The sequence below is a fragment of the Cynocephalus volans genome, chromosome 5 (genome assembly GCF_027409185.1).
Source record: "Cynocephalus volans isolate mCynVol1 chromosome 5, mCynVol1.pri, whole genome shotgun sequence".
NCBI classification, from domain to species: domain Eukaryota; kingdom Metazoa; phylum Chordata; class Mammalia; order Dermoptera; family Cynocephalidae; genus Cynocephalus; species Cynocephalus volans.
The window spans coordinates 41228967-41245419 of record NC_084464.1 but is presented as its reverse complement, the minus strand read 5'-3'; the positions used below and the strand labels follow the sequence as shown (position 1 = coordinate 41245419).

Genomic DNA, 16453 nt, shown 5'->3' with positions numbered 1-16453 from the left:
ATTTTCTGCACTATGCAGAGAAGCCACTATTAGTATGTTTTTCTCCTTTTTGGGGGGGTAAATTTCTTGATTATCTTTATAAGATAAACCACGTGTCTCTAGCTTAAATGAACTTGAAAATCAAAAGAGGAAATAAAAGCTGATATACAGCTTCTAGTATTTTTGTCTTTTTTTATTTTTGTAAATTAACATAAAAGATAAATCAAATGTTTCCAGGTTAAATTAGGTCAAATCAGAGAAAGAAAAAAGCAAATTATATAGCAAACACTTGCTCCTCTGACACCTGTAATTTCTAAAAGCATTGAGAATATTTTTATTAAATTTAGAGAAAATACAACTATAAACAAATACATGACTTTTTCCAAAAGGCCACTTTGTGATACAGTATATACACATAGTGTTCGTGGTTTTTTTTAAAGTGCTATATCATCTCTGGTTTGAGAACCATCTATTGTTTTAAAAGGCTTTTCAGCACAACTCCAGCGCTGTTGTCAGGTGACACTGGCAAAAGTGTAAATGTGGGGAAAACATCTGAGATGGGTTTCAAAAGAAGATGCTCGGGCCCACCAGGTCCAAGTCCAGCTGGGTTAATAAGCGGCACAGCTGCAGAGCGGGAAGCCAAGAATGGATTCATGTCTGTTCTTCTACCAGACCTGGATTCTGTTGTATAAAAATGATAAAATATGGAATATTTAGTCTCCACCCTTCACAAATAAGTCAGATTGAAAAAACCCTCTGAATATAAGTAAGAGCATAAAGAAAGTTATTCTTATATTGTTAAACTGACTAATATAGACATATATGAATAACCAATTTACCACTACTATCAAATTTAAAATTCTACCTGGCTAGTAATAACTCTGGTATTTAGCACATTTTTTGGACTACTCTTTAATTATTCAAAATGAAAGTACAAATAGGCCTCAATTCCTAAACACAAATACTAATTTATATTACTAAAATCTGATTAAAGAACAGCCTTGATAATTCAAAACATTTTCTGATAAAAACAATGCTAGACATGTGTTTTAGGTTCCCAGATTTGCCCCCCAATAATTGTAACTCATATACTGCTGGACTCTGGATCCCACATGCAGGGTCTATGAAATATAGAAGGGTAAAAGAGGACAAGAAACAAGAGAAAGAAATGGGAGAAAGAAAAGGGGAGAGAAGAGTATTTCTATGTATATTTAATATTTTATTGAACACATTAATACTGTTTTATATTTAAATACCAGTTATATAACTGATAGACCTCATTTACAACAATAACAGCTTTTAAAATGTCTTATCTATGCTGCAAGGCAAGCTACTTACCCAGCAGAAAAATGAAGAACTTGAGAACTTAATATATGGATACCTTACCTGATCCTCTTTTAGGCATTCAAAGGTTTGAAAACAATTCTCAATTAGATTATTTCTCTAAAAAGTTGAGCTAATACAGTTCCTTTTTCTTGGAATAAGTACTTAGTTTATGACCTAAAGTCTTAGTGGATAGAATCCTGCTTTATTACCCAAGACCACTAACAAGTTCATTGATAAGAGACAAGCAACCCTTTGAAGGTGCCCACTTCAGCAATGGGAATCTCAAAGAAAAGAGGCCTCCCAGAACAAAGACAGCATGGAAACAAATTCATCAAATCTCCTCATTACTGAGCACCCCTGAGTTCCCAATCTGTATGTTCCTGTGAATGACAACTTTCCTAACTCTGGGAAAGCTTCTGGTGATAGCTAGTGAAAGCTCTGGTACACTTCCAAATCCAGGATTAAAGATTAAGCTTGCTTTTTTTCATGCAAACTTTTTATCAACTGAGATCATCACTGGCTTTTGTCTCTGATCAATACAAATCAAGCTGAGCATAGAACTTGATAAAAGAAAGGGGAGAGGGTAAGAAAGAGAAAGGAAAGGGAGGAGAAGACAACTCTGCCATAATGAATTGGGGAGTCTGCTTCAAGATGCTACAGCCTAGTGTAATAAGAAAAAATGCTTTCAGTATAGTCCATACCTCTTAGATAAAGTTACAACTTTTCACTAAATTTAGTACATAAAACTTTTATTTAATCGACAGATAAATTTTACCACTTTCTTTTTTTATAGGAGTTCAGAAAAATAGAAACATTTGTCTGAATAACTAAGGAAGTTTTTAAAATTTCAAGGGTATAAATTCTTTAATGTTTTATCCAAATTTAAGAATCTGGCATGTGATATAAACTCAAGAGTATATAATAACATATTCCTTTAAAGTCCAACTAGCAAACATGTTAGTCTATAATAAAATACGAAGATTTCAGAAAAAAAGAGAGATTTCAATAAAGAACGTGTTTACAGTTTAATGGATTATAATACAATTTCAATTCAAGACATTTTACTGCATGCCAATATAGGCAATGTGAATGAATATAAATAACGCCCTCACAACCTAGTGGGATAGAAAAATATGTATACGTGTCTACAAGCACCAACCATTTGCTTCAGGAAGACCTTTCAACATACAGTATAAGGGCACTTCATAACATTTTTGGAAGTCTAAGTCAGTTTACCAAACTGGCATTTTTAACACGTCAAGGTTTGGTTACTGTGTGTAAAACTTAGATTAGAGAAGGGGGAAAAACCCTTCTCAAACTATAAACTATACATCTAGCTCTGATTAGTAACAAGCACCATTAGTGAAAAAGGAAAACAGGACCAAGCAAAGGTTTAACTAGTTCACCATCACTTCCAGAAGAATAATTCAAAGTGGCTTATGCAGAGAGAAAAGAATTACTCTGATATACAAAGGGAAAGTATTTCACACTGTTTAATCTAAGCCAATTAAATATCAGATTCCCACAAGAACATATAAAACCAAAAATCTGATGGCTTATTGGAATTTTGAATAGTCATTACACATTTTCAAAAACAGTAAAATTTAGTTAATATCACTATAAAACATAATCATAAATTAAACTTTCAATTTTTATAATCGTAAAAAAATAAATATTTGGATTTACCTCTAAAACTTTCTGGTACATTTGTATCTAGTTTTCTCTTTCCTGGTGAATCTAGAGGTTTTATATCATGACCAGAAAACTTTGGTGGTGGAACAGATGGATGAGACTCTGCTTCCAGAAATTTAACAAAAAGTTCTGAAAAAGACTAAGGTAAAATGTTTGGTTATATTAGACCGGATAATAAAATTGTATTCACTACAATTAAGAAAGTATATTCAGCTATCGTAATTAAATATAAAAAACTAATCATGCCATTTGAAACTTTTTTTTTTTTACAAATCAGCTTTATGAACAATTGAAAATGCCAGCACTTTAGTTACACAGTTATCATTACAAAAATTTAACAATTTAATCAATACTCTCTGATGACAACACTCATTTCAAACATCTTTTTTTTTGTAGTTGGCCAGTTTCAAACATTTTATAGTCAGAATTAGCCAACTGATAACACATTTCTTGCCATCAATGACACTTAAAACACCAAGTCTTATCATTTTAATAACTGTTAATACAGATGTGAAAAATTATATTGAAGAAAAACAAGCATTAAACATGATTTTCTAAATTAAAACCAAATCAGTGAATATAGCAAAAGATCACCAGTAACATTATCAGATTAAAATAATATAGTGTAGACCTTTCCTTTAAACTAAATTTTATGCTATCTAAGTAAAACAGTGTTTTATCTTTAACCAATTCTGGGTAAGTCACCTATCCTTAATGTCCTCTTTATTAAAAAAATAAAAGAAACTCCACATTCTAACTCACAGTACAACTCAATTCAATTCATATTCATCTACAGCCTACCACATACCACACACAGTGTTTTCATGTTTACTAATTGCTTCCTCCTACCAGAACGTAAGTTTGTTAAGGGCGGGCACCTTGTCTATCTGGTTTGCAGCTGCATCCACAATGCTTGGAATAGTGTGATACACAGCAGGTATTCACTGGCTCACTTTGGAACATATATACATGAGCAAAATAAAGCCTCTATTTTCAAGAATCTTATGAGTTAGTAGCAAGACTGCCAATGGCAGCATAATCAAACATAAAGAAAAGAAGAGTTAATACTTTGAAAACTAAAAGTACCATATAAAAAGTTAAAATAAAACCTATATGCAATAAAATTATTAAAACTGGCTTGTTATCCTTAAGCTAATCACCTCTCTCTTCTCAGTTTTCACAACTCCAAAATCAAAAGGATTGTATAAAATAACCTGAAAAAGAAATCTGATTATTTTCAAATGAGTGCAACATACAACCATTTCACCATTCATATTCAGCAAGAATAAAATCGGTTCTTACACTATTAAGCACAGATTGCTGATTTGGTCTCAAAGGTGTGTTGGGGACACTTTTTGATCCTCCTCCAAGCCACCCAGTCATCCACCTGGTCACACCACCCTGATCTTCATGAAACAACTACAAGATTATTTCAAAAGAGAAAAATATTATCAGTACAAGAAAAGAAAAAACAAGAAGCACTTATACGTAATTTCATATAGTATGGTTTTCAAGTCCAATTCCTAGAAAATGTTTCCTACTGATAGAGGCCACAAATACAATAAAATGGCATCCCTGGAATGATCTCAAATAAAAGTTTTGGGGATTGCCATATCTCAAAATGTTAGCATCCTGATATCCTGATATGAGAAGTGGTTTATAAGTTACAGAACATTTAAACTAATACATAAATTAAACAAATCCATTTGTTCAATGTACTGTGAAATGATTCATTCCATTTCCACATTAGAGAAAATTATATTCAGTAAAAGTTATACATATTAAAAGGAAACAATTTGATACCAGTATTTTAGTTATAAATGTATTCTGAATGGCTTTCACACTCTAGTTACCTGCTCCATTTCCTCCCTTTCAATACCCAGGATGCTTCCCATCAATCTCAACACTTCATGACGCTGATTTTTTGGTGTGTGGAAATGTCCAACAAAGAGGTTTCTCATTAGGACTCTATGAAAATGAAGGCAGAAACAGCTCAAGCAACTTAACATTAAGTGTACCCAAACACTAAACACTAAACATATAAATATTTAATTATTCTCAAACAATTAAATGTTTGATTATAAAAAGACTAAACAACAAAATATTTTAAAGTAACTTTTAAAAACATCTTGACAAGTCTAATGAAGAATATTTCAAACAACCCAAAATGTAGATCTTTTAGAACATTATTTATTAGCCACCTACTTTCTTCACCCCAACACTGACTAAGGTGGTGCCTCATTAGTAATGGTCACTGCCTGATTGGGCTGATGTTCACCTGAAGCAGACATTTAAATGGTGACAATTGTTCTTGTGCTTATCCATCATGCTTACATTTTCCCATTCACATTTATTAGAAATTTGCTAATATCTAAATTTTAAAAACAGTAGATATTATTGCATATATACCTAGGTTTCAGAGCTAATACTTTTTTAAAAAGATGACCAGTAAGGAGATCTTAACTCTTGACTTGGTGTTGTCAGCACCACGCTCTCCCAAGTGAGCTAACTGGCCATCCCTATCTAGTAGTGATCTGAACCCTTGGCCTTGGTGTTATCAGCACCACACTCTCCCAAGTGAGCCACCGGCTGGCCCAGAGCTAATACATTTAAACAACATACATTTATTTAAGAACAGCGGGGAACAAAAAAGGACAGTAAAAATAAACTTTTTATTTTCTAAGTCTTCATATATGGGTGATGTTTTAACTCTTCCATGTGGTTTTAAGAAAACCAGTTGAAAAAAATTGACTTTAAAAAACAAAAGATTATAACTTATTCTACTGACCCCTCATTAAAATTACCTATATCTCCTCACTATATAAGAAAAATAAAAGGCTCTTAAAAAATTGAATTACATATAAACATCTACAAGTAGAAGTTGTTTTTACCATAAAAGCAATCTCCATAAAATATACAAAAGTTAAAAGGCAAAAGCATACCTGTCCACTTTTCCTTCTGCACTGTTTACTAAGTTCGCCAATTTCTTTTGTACATCATCCAGCATTGCTTGTTGGAGCTCATCTGTTTTAAAATATGTGAGCAAAGATAGCCTTTAACTGATTAAAACTGTCTGGATGAACATATAATGAGATTTATGAGATCTTTTCCATGAACTTTGAATATATGCAATTCTAATTGGGAATATTCAATTATTTCCATCTCTTCTTTGGAACAGGGAACTAGGCTCTCTGATATAGAAATCATCTTGAAGCCAGAGTACACATTAATTCACATGGGTTACCCCAATAAAGTAATCAATTCTTTAATAGAAAATTTAAAAACCAAAAAAGGTTTTCATCCTCTTTAGTAACTTAATAGCAAAAAAGAGATTTTCACCACTGCTTCCATGCAAGAAACATTTCCAGAGCCACTTATTTAATGGCAGGAATGGAAAAGACAATTTTAGATTTCCCTTTTTCTATTTTCCTGGCTTGGACTCAGTTTCTGGTGAACTAAGAGGAATGTCTAACACAACCAAGACCATGGTTCAGGATGCAGCTGATAGGGAAAAGTATTCTGGAGTAAGGAAATTGCAAAATACAATTCAGATCATTGATTCTAAAATACTAACCAAGTTACTATAGCTTATGACTGATTCAGAAGGATGCTTGGGCTATTTTATTTTAAAATTCTCATTTAAAAAGGAAGCAAAATTTGTAAAATCTTGGTAGAATAGTTGGAATTTGAGCAGTATTAAAAGCAAAGTCTAGAATTAAAGCAAGAGATGCCTTGTTCGTAAATCCAACCATACCTCAGGGCCAAGGATTCCTGGACTAAGGAACACTCACTGAAAGATGGAGTTTACACCTTATCTCAGAAATGGACAGTTTGAGCTGAAAGAGATGCTTACTAATTTTAAGCTAGATTACAAATTTTTATTCAGAAAGAAATAAGGAGGCGATCATTTTGTAAGAGTTCTACTTTTCAAATCAGAAACATTCACATCCAAACATTAGACTTTGACCTCTTTTCACAAACCTACTCTTTATTTAATGCTGCATTTTCCTAGCAGTAGCTGGATGCAAGTTCCTTTATCAGATATATGGCTGAAAACATTTTTCCCCCATTCTGTGCGCTGTCATTTCACTTTCTTGATGGTATCTTTTGAAGGACCAAAGTTTATTATTTTGATGAAGTCCAATTTATTTTTTCCTTTGTTGCTTGTGTTTTTGGTGTCATATCTAAGTAACTGTTACCTTAATCAACATTGCAAGGATTTACTCCTATGTCTTCTTCCAAGAGTTTTACAGTTTTAACTCTAAAATTTAGTTCTGTGGCCCAATTTGAGTTAATTTTTATGCATGGTGTGAGGTAGGGTTCCAACCTCATTCTTTTGCTTGTGGATATCTGGTTGTTCCAGCACTATATGGTGGAAAATTATTCATTTGGTACCCTTGTCAAAAATCAATTGAACATTAATGTATGATATATTTCTAGACTCTCAATTCCCTCTGCAAATGTTTTTTCTTGTGCCTGGAAAGCTCTTTTCCGTCAATATTGCCTATTAACTCTTACTCACCCTTCATGTCTCAGTTCCCAACTCGCTTCCTCACAAAAGTTTTCTCTGAGCTTTCCAGATTAGGCCAGGTCTGTCTGCTTTATGTTTTCATTCTGTCCTGTACAATGCTTCCATACAATGCCTAAAATCCTGACTTAGAGTATTAAATACATATATAAAATATCTAGTTTAACTGTTTTCAATGGCTTGTGGTTTTTCTAAATAGCAAAAATCTAAATTGTAAAATGTCATTCATATAATAGGCTAACTTTACCAAAATAGAGATGGTTGCCATAACCATATTATAAAAGCAAGGTTAGTGTTTGGAAAATCTACTACAAACTTTTCCTTTCCTGTCTTTCCAGTAAGGAATTTAAACTTGGACGAGAAAGAGAGAGAGAGAGCACGAGCACAAGTGTGTGCGAGCGAATATGAACAGGACTATTGTGAAACCCTGGGTTAGTAAAACATTTTAGATTCTTAAGGTGCACAAGTATATTATGAGTTATGAGCATATGTTGCTATTTAGGCCTTTTCTAGCACTACGTTCTTAATGTAAAAGAACTCTTGACTACTCAGAGGAAGAACAGCAAATATCTTAATCTTGTCACTGTTCTTACTTAACCATCTCACTCACAAGCCAAAGGAGGAGCCAGAGTAAAGATGGGCATTGTCTTCTCTTCCTTCCTCACCACATGACGAGGTTATAGAAAGGTAGCAGAGAAACAGAGGCCAAACTTTCTTACCTGCCCCTTCCCTTTTTCTGAGATTTCCCTTCTCCTATTTTCCTCTAAATTGATAATTGTTATAGTGATTACATGTCAAAATGATAATTTGGATATATTGGTTTATATAAAATATATTAAAGAATTGATTTCACATATCTTTTCACTGTTTTTTAATGTGGCCACTAAAAAATTTAAAACTGCATGTGGCTCACAGTATTTCTTTTGGACTGTACAGTCTAAAACATAACCAGGATATAACACTGCGCTATACTGTCTCTTATTTAAAAAAAAAAAAAAAAACTGAATGATAGACATTTTCAGAGTAAAATTCAAAAAGAGTTGATTCTGATAAAGATGATTTTAGTAAAATAAGTTTAAATTTTTTTTTAACTTTTCTGTATGAAAAACTGATCAAGAAATCAAACTGTCTTAAAATTCAAATCAAAAATATTTTCTTGATGAAAACTGATTATGGTTGGGACAATTTTGATTAAAATATCTATATTCAGGAAGGAAGAGATGAAACATGCTCAAGGCCAAAGTGACATGGTTATAATTTCTTAAACTCACTATCAGAATATCCAGTTAGTCCCTGAGCTAATGTGAGGTAGAATGCAAAGAGTTGTTTCAAATTCAAGTAGCAGTTTAAATGTACTCTGACATTTGAGCCTAGGGGAAAAAACCTCAGAATTTAGGGGAAGGGGCTGGAAGGATGGTATTAACTACAAGAGGTTTGGAAAAGAATAGAAAGTCAAAACACCCACTTCAAAGGCCCCTACAGACTCCTCTTTTCTCCAGACACCCTTATTCTTCACCTGTCAGAGATTCTGAATACTTCTCTACAAAAACTAATGACTAATTCAAACCACAATTTGAAATCAGAACTGTATTTATATGGGCAGGCAAAATATGGTTATTTAGAAATGGATTTTAAGCCAAATACAATATTCCTGTGAAATCATCTCACATGCCAAAGTAATTCTTTGGAAGTGACACTTTAAAATTAACCATTTCAAAGCAATTGAGATTTAGTTTAGTTTGGAGAAAAAAGAGTTACTTTGAATGTATGATACAGTAAAACCCGACATATTAGAGCTTCTCCTCTGAAATACCTAGAGATGGTGCCATGGTCTTCATCATTTGATTTAAAATAAAAATTGAACATAAAATGTAGTTGACTGCAACAAATCAGCACACTATAGTTTTACATTTCATTTGTGATTAATGATGGTGCACTATAATGCTGTATTCAAAGAACGTCTTAAAATTAGTCATCCCCTTACAAAGTTATTTGGTTACTTCATGACTAAGCTCCCATGGACAAGACCCAGATCAGGTTTATCGAACAGTCACCTGACTGGGAAAAAAGTTAATGGAGCACAGAACTTGAGTGTCAGAAGACCTGGATATGAATCATGGTCCTATGACTGGGGCCAGATTTTGTTGCCTATTTTATAAAGCAAGCATGATCATCTCAAAGAATTTTAAATGTGCTTTTCTAAATAGTAAAGTGCTATGTAAAGCATTAGTACTCATTCATCTCATTTCTTAAAATAACTAAAGAGTTCATTGTTTAATCTGGCCCTCATCAGTACCAATCATACATATCACTTTGGTTAATGTTAATTTTTGTGATGTTTTTCCCTTCCATTTTGCATATTTGTCATTTTTAAGAACCAAGGCAAAGGAGTCAATCAAAGGAAGAAAAAATTTTAGAAATTTGATTTATAAATGTAGGTAAATAAATTGGGTCTGGTGTCTTATTTGCATTGGCTACCTTCTAAATAAATTTAAACCTGATACAATATTAAACCTAATAAAAGGAAATTAAGCCTTTTCATTTAATTAAATATAACCAAAGCGAAAGCTAGAAATTAATGGTCTTTTTATCACAGAATTTCAACTTATAAAAGGTAACTTTTATTTTAACACCAAATAATATTGTTAAAAGATATATCTATTTACAATTTGAACTTAAGATATACTAGCATCCGCTTTGTCTTTTAACTCAGTTCTTTTCAACCATATCTGACACAGAATTTTAAGGTCTAGAGCACTTGGTAAATGCTTTCTTGTTCCATAATCATAATTATTAATTGCTGAGTGAAAAATAACCTTTAACACTGTACTTCCTGGCAATGAACTCAGAGAAAAAGAATTTCATTAATATAGTATAACTTCAATTTGAATTCCATTAGATCATAATCTGTGATTAAAATGAAATAAGTTGAGGTCTACTGAATTATTTGTACAGTTAATTGGAGTTACTATGTGTATTTGAAAGAGATTTTATATAAATATTTTAAATGTAACTGAATCAAATGTATTTTCCTTCTCCATTCTTTTCCCTCAACCCTTTATTATGAATTCAGATAATGTGTGCTATGTTTTTCCATACTGAAACAGAAAATTTCTTAAAGAAAGTAAATATTATGAGTAAAGTTATATATTTACTTTTAAAGGTTTATACAGACCAGCCACATCCCAAAAGAAAGGACTAGAATTTTTCAGTGAAATTTAAAATCACTATAGTAACGTTTCCACTAACTGAATATAATCACTACAGAAAGCACACTAATGATAAAAGGTTTGCTAAGCTGCAGCCTGAACTTCAACTCATTTCTGAAAGCTCTCTACTGCAAATCAGCATGGACGACCTCCAGCCTAAAGAAGTTTTGTTCAGCGCACACAGGGTTTTTACAAAAACTTAAATTATGTGTCACACTAAAAAATAGGGGTATTTCACATAAAAATCCAGATTCCCAGTGTCTCTTGGAAGATCTAAAGATTTGGCAACTCTGGGCCTATACTCCTGCACAGAACAGTTAGGTCGAGCTGAGAATCTGTTGCCCCATAAGAAACACTCTTCAATTCACCACAGGTCTCATTTGCTCTTTTATATTATCATTTTGGCCCCAGTTTACAATTTGTGTTTGTGATCCATACATAAGAGTTCCATTTCTCTATACAGCAACACAGTTCCACCTCCACCTTCTCAGTAGTCCACACCAACATGCCATACCACCTCCCCCTACCAAATACACACACCTGCATGTGCACACACACCACCCTTCAGTCATTACCAGTCAACCGTATCTTCAGCCAGATTCCAGATTATGCCACACAATTTCATATGAATTCCTCCCTTTGTCTAGAATGCTTCTCCCCAGCTCCCTGCATGCTTAGCTGTCCCTACTCATCATTCAAGTGAGGTCAAGTATACCCTTCACTAGCCTTTTCTACCCTTCCATGCCACCATCACCAAGTAGAACGGATAGCTCTTGCCTTGCAAAACAATTTGTTGTATGTATTTGATTACATATCCTATCCCCTTCCTGACTACCTATAACCTCCTTAAAGTAGGACTCTAGTCCCCTGTCTTTGTATTTCCAGTGCCTATTGTAGTGCTCAATATGCAGCAGATAAACAAGGAATATTTGATAAATAGACAAAATAATGATTAATTTTCCCTGGGAAGGGAGAATGGGAAGAACAAAACACAGGACAAAAAGAATATATAATTTATGTTCTGAATTACTCATCCATACATAAAGAAATGAAGGAAAGTACATAAAATACATAAACTAAAATGTTCTTATCTCTACATAATTTATCTTCCTTTATACCTAGAAGAATTATTAAAAAATAACTGTAATTTCTAAAACATAGCTCAGTTTAGATATTAAGGAAACACATTAAAAAATATAACTATTAAGGTAAAAAAGACTTAATTACTCATCTGATACAAACTTTTTTCTTAATTCAAGTTTTGGCATTGTCTAGTAAACCCAGATGTTTATATCATCGCAAATAAATTTTTAATCATTTATGGCAATTCAGAAAACTGCATCTGGTACCTCTTATATATTTCCTCTAAAATCACCACTTGTGCCAAAAACATCTATAAAGAAATCCCTGAAAAGGTTTGGGTAACAAAGCATCTGGGAATGTATTTGGCCTATGTTGAACAGGACATTATATGTTTTCTTGTATGAATCATATCCTGGAAAATGGAATGTCTTTATTTAATATAAAAAGCTCTACCATCCACCACCAGAAAGGTAGTCCATGGAAAACACTTTAAGCTTCTTTTATAATTGTAGTTTTAAAACACATTTTTATGCTTAATATTACAGTAGGTTTTACTGGGACTCATTTTATACATTCTTCTAGATGTTCTTAAAAACAAATATTCTAGGGAAATTTTCCACTGTCAACTCATAGAAGACTTTTTTAAAAGTGGCAACTAAATCTTAAAAAAAAATCAGTTAGGGGGCCCTTTTACATACAGGGATAAACTGGCAGATAGACCAAAAGATTTTTCCAATGCTAGAACTAAACTGGTGTTGCTTATGAAAACTTATTTTTCTCTGAATACCATAAAATTCACCACCCTTTTGTTTTTTGTTGTTTTTTAAAAACTTTGTTATTAGTATATCACTGCCCTTTGGAAAAATAGTTATTAAAACAAGAACCATCTTATGCTTTCTATTTCACTTTATCCAATCCTTTTCATTTAAGCATGAATTTATCTCAAGGATGATGACACAGAACAAAAGTGAAAGGAGGAAAATGTCAAATTTGACCATAAATATGGCAAGACAACACATCTTTAATGTTCTGCTATAGTCTAAGTTTAGACAAATGTAAATATTTTCTCATTAATAGCAATTCCATAGAAATTGTGAACTTTAATCAACTCAGAATAATGAGAGACACTGCCCGATCTGCTTCATAGACTAGCATATAAAGTGTGAAAAAACCAATACGATATAGATTGGCATGTAAAATAAGTTTTTGGAACTATCGTCATCCCTGGTATGGAGGGACAGGGGTTGGTTCCAGGACCTCCATTAGATACCAAAATCCACAGATGCTCAAGTCCCCGGTATAAAATGTCATAGTTTTTAAGTATAACCTATGCACATCCTCCAGTATACTTTAAATCATCTCTAGATTACTTATAATAGCTTATGCAATGCAAATACTATGTAAATAGTTGCTATACTGTATTGTTTAAGGAGTAATGACAAGGAAAAGCTCTGTACATGTTCAGTAGAGAAGCAATTAAAAAAATTTTTTTTCTTTCAATCTGCAGTTGGTTGAATCTACAGATGTGTAACCCAAAGAAAAGAAAGGCTGACTGCATACTGAAGAACACTTTTAGATAAAATATTGAAAGGATAATTTCTAAAAGGAAGGATAGCAGTAATTCTTCTACCAGCCAAAATCATTTATTAAAGTAGTGCCCATAAAATCTTTTTTTTTAAATTGTCTTTTTGGTGGCTGGCCTGTATATGGATCCAAACCTTGATTCTGGTGTTCTAACACCTGCTCTGACCAACTGAGCTAACCGGGCAGCTCTACTGTAGGATCTTAGGGATTCTTTTCACCATTACTGTCTCAGGCAGAGAGAAAGATGTTTTAAACAGTTTTACACTTACTAAGTGAAATTCTACTACTGCTTCAAGGTTCTTCTCAAGTTCCTTTCATCCATGGAATGCCGCCTGACCCTTAACAGGATTCTGAAGGAACTAAATATGTACTGTTGTATGATCACTATCCCGCACCACTGTCTTAAATTACTAACCTATGGTGTATCTATGCTGGATGTCATTTCCTTAGCTAAGCTCCTTGAAAAAGGGATCCTGTCTAATATCTGACACAGCACCTAACACAAAGCCAAGCAGTTGGTTCTCACTAAGAACATAATACCTGATAAGGCATCTATCTTCATACTTTTCATACAAGACCTGTAAATGTCCTCAGTTCATAACCATGGCACTAACAATAACATACTCTAAAAATGATTGAAATTAACAATCTACTGGTTTAATATTGGTGTTATATGTAAAAGCTTTCATATGTCTCACCAGACTTAATCATTTCATCTCTGGTAGCAATAACATAATCAATCATTTTGAATAAAACACCTTTTTGTTAAAGTTAGGTTTCCTAATATTGTTTAAAAGCAGAAACTGCATATCAACTAATCATTAGTCTACAGATGATTAGAAATAAAACAATACTTCGCCTCTACAATTCAAGTCTATATACTTTCTTGCAACAAAAACCAATCTATCTTATTCAAAATTGTTTCTCCTGGCAAATATTTTTACTGTCTGGCCAAGTTTTGTGTTAAACATAAAGTACAGTACTACAGGGCCGGCCTGTGGCTCACTCGGGAGAGTGTGGTGCTGATAAAGTACAGTACTAGAACATCAATCAGCATTTAAAGGACTTAATGATCTATGAAAGAAAATATACAGTGATTCTTTTGAAAAAAGCAAGCCAATCAAAGTTTTGTTTCTATTATCAAATCAAGAGTGGAGCTTTGAGAAAATAAAATCACATTTGTGTTTAGAGATATAAGAGCAATATTAAGTACTTATGTAACATGAGAAAACAGACTGGGAGGGAGAGCTATAAATGGCAAGAATAACTTAAAGACATAACAGAACCAACTGTTTCTTTACTACCCTTCCTGTCTGTGGAACACTGGCCTTTTGCTTACCCTTCCAAACATAAGCTGTACAAGCTTAATTAAACAGAGATTTTTCTATAACTAATATCAATTCAACAAAATGAGCCCAACGTTCCTATACGTTTACAAGGAATATTAATTGTAATTTTTAATATGAATAGGAACCTAGGCCACCGAAGCCTTACCAGTGCCTAAGCAAATACTAAATACGGCAAGGACTCTCATAATATTTATCAACTACAATAAGTCACAGAATTTTTTGTCATCTACTGGCAAGGTCTCAGGGAGATGTCTAAAGAGGTGGCTTTAGATATTATAGAAACATGAAATACAGCATTGAGTTGTCACAGACCAACGAGTTGGTTCCAAACACTGCCTTTTCACCTCCACTAGTTGAGCCCAATTCTACAATACCAATTCTTCAGGTAACTATTTAGCTGCCCAGTGTGTCTCCTCTGGGTTGCCCATTTGCCTTCCAAATAATACTGTAGTTGCATTGGCCTTCAATCTAACTAGATTGTTTTCCCAATAAATACTGTGTCTTGGTAAAGGCAATCATTTCAACATTTAGTGCACAATACAGAGGACACTACCATATCCTCAAGGGAGATGGAGACATATAGAACAAAATATAAGTCAGACTATAAATAACCATTTTCCTGACAGGAATACAGTAACGTGGAAAGATCATGAACTTTGGTCATGGGCAGAATGATCAGAGTTTATATAACTTATAAAATGGAATTAATACCACCTACTGTAGAGTTGCTTATGAAAATAAATAAAATAAGAAGACTAAATAATACAGTATATATCAAATGTCCGTAATAGATATTCAATATATAATTATTTCCTTGCTGCCCATTTCCTGGCCCTCTACTAGATTTAGAGTTCTTCCAGGCTGGCCAAGTCAACTAAAAGTAGAGGACTTTCAGTTGGGCAGTTCTTTGCCTCAGAATCAAGTTTATTTTGAGTACAACTATCTCACATCTATCTTATCATTTTTTTATTCCTAAAAATCTCCCATCTACTATCTCCTGTTGGATTTAGGCCAACTTACTTTGGCTTGTCCTTTAGTATCCATGCTTCAGTGATTCTTGCCTGCTTGCATCCTTAGTGTCTAAGCCAATGTTTCTATTGTTTGACAGCATCTCTGCTGTGCCATCTCCTATTTTTGCCTATTTCTTATATCTATTTTATGTTAGGTGGTATGTAATTCCCTAATTACATCCCTTGTTACTGCTGTGCCTAACCTAGACACCTAAAACTGATGCATTTCTGGGCTCCACTATCACCCTTCTGATAGCCTTGAATTGTGACCTACTAAATACAACCCTAGAATAGCTTCAACTTCCTGGTTACCCCTAAATCAGAGATGAAATGAGGAAATACCATCTTTGTCAGCTATTAGATTCAACAAAGCACTATCAACCACCTGATTATCTGAGGCCCAATTGATAATCCTAACCACAGGACTCATCTTAGGGAATTGACAGGGATTATGAGCTACCTTACAAGCCTCAAAAAATAAGGGCTAACTACTTAGCTCAGTTGGTTAGAGCACAGTGTTATAACATCAAGGTAAAGGGTTCAGATCCCCATACCAGCCAGCCACCAAGAAAGAAAAAAAACATGATGAATGGCTGTGTGTAAAGCACTATCTACAGTCATAAAAATTTAGTTATACTCAGACATTTATTCCATAAAAAGTTACTCTTTTACTTGAAAATATTGCCCTAACAT

At 33.4% G+C, this 16453-nt stretch overlaps 1 protein-coding gene across 1 annotated transcript in view; it reads right to left on the bottom strand.

Annotated features, from left to right (window-relative positions):
- Positions 1-448: 448 nt before the first annotated feature.
- The window catches only part of LOC134378963 (thyroid receptor-interacting protein 11-like), a 56691-nt gene continuing 40686 nt past the window's right edge, over positions 449-16453 (bottom strand). The window contains exons 15-19 of the mRNA XM_063098244.1: positions 5940-6021; positions 4851-4965; positions 4300-4416; positions 2992-3136; positions 449-669 (exon numbers count right to left, since the gene is read on the bottom strand). Of these exons, the coding sequence (XP_062954314.1) occupies positions 449-669; positions 2992-3136; positions 4300-4416; positions 4851-4965; positions 5940-6021 (680 nt within the window). The remainder of the gene's footprint in view (positions 670-2991; positions 3137-4299; positions 4417-4850; positions 4966-5939; positions 6022-16453) is intronic.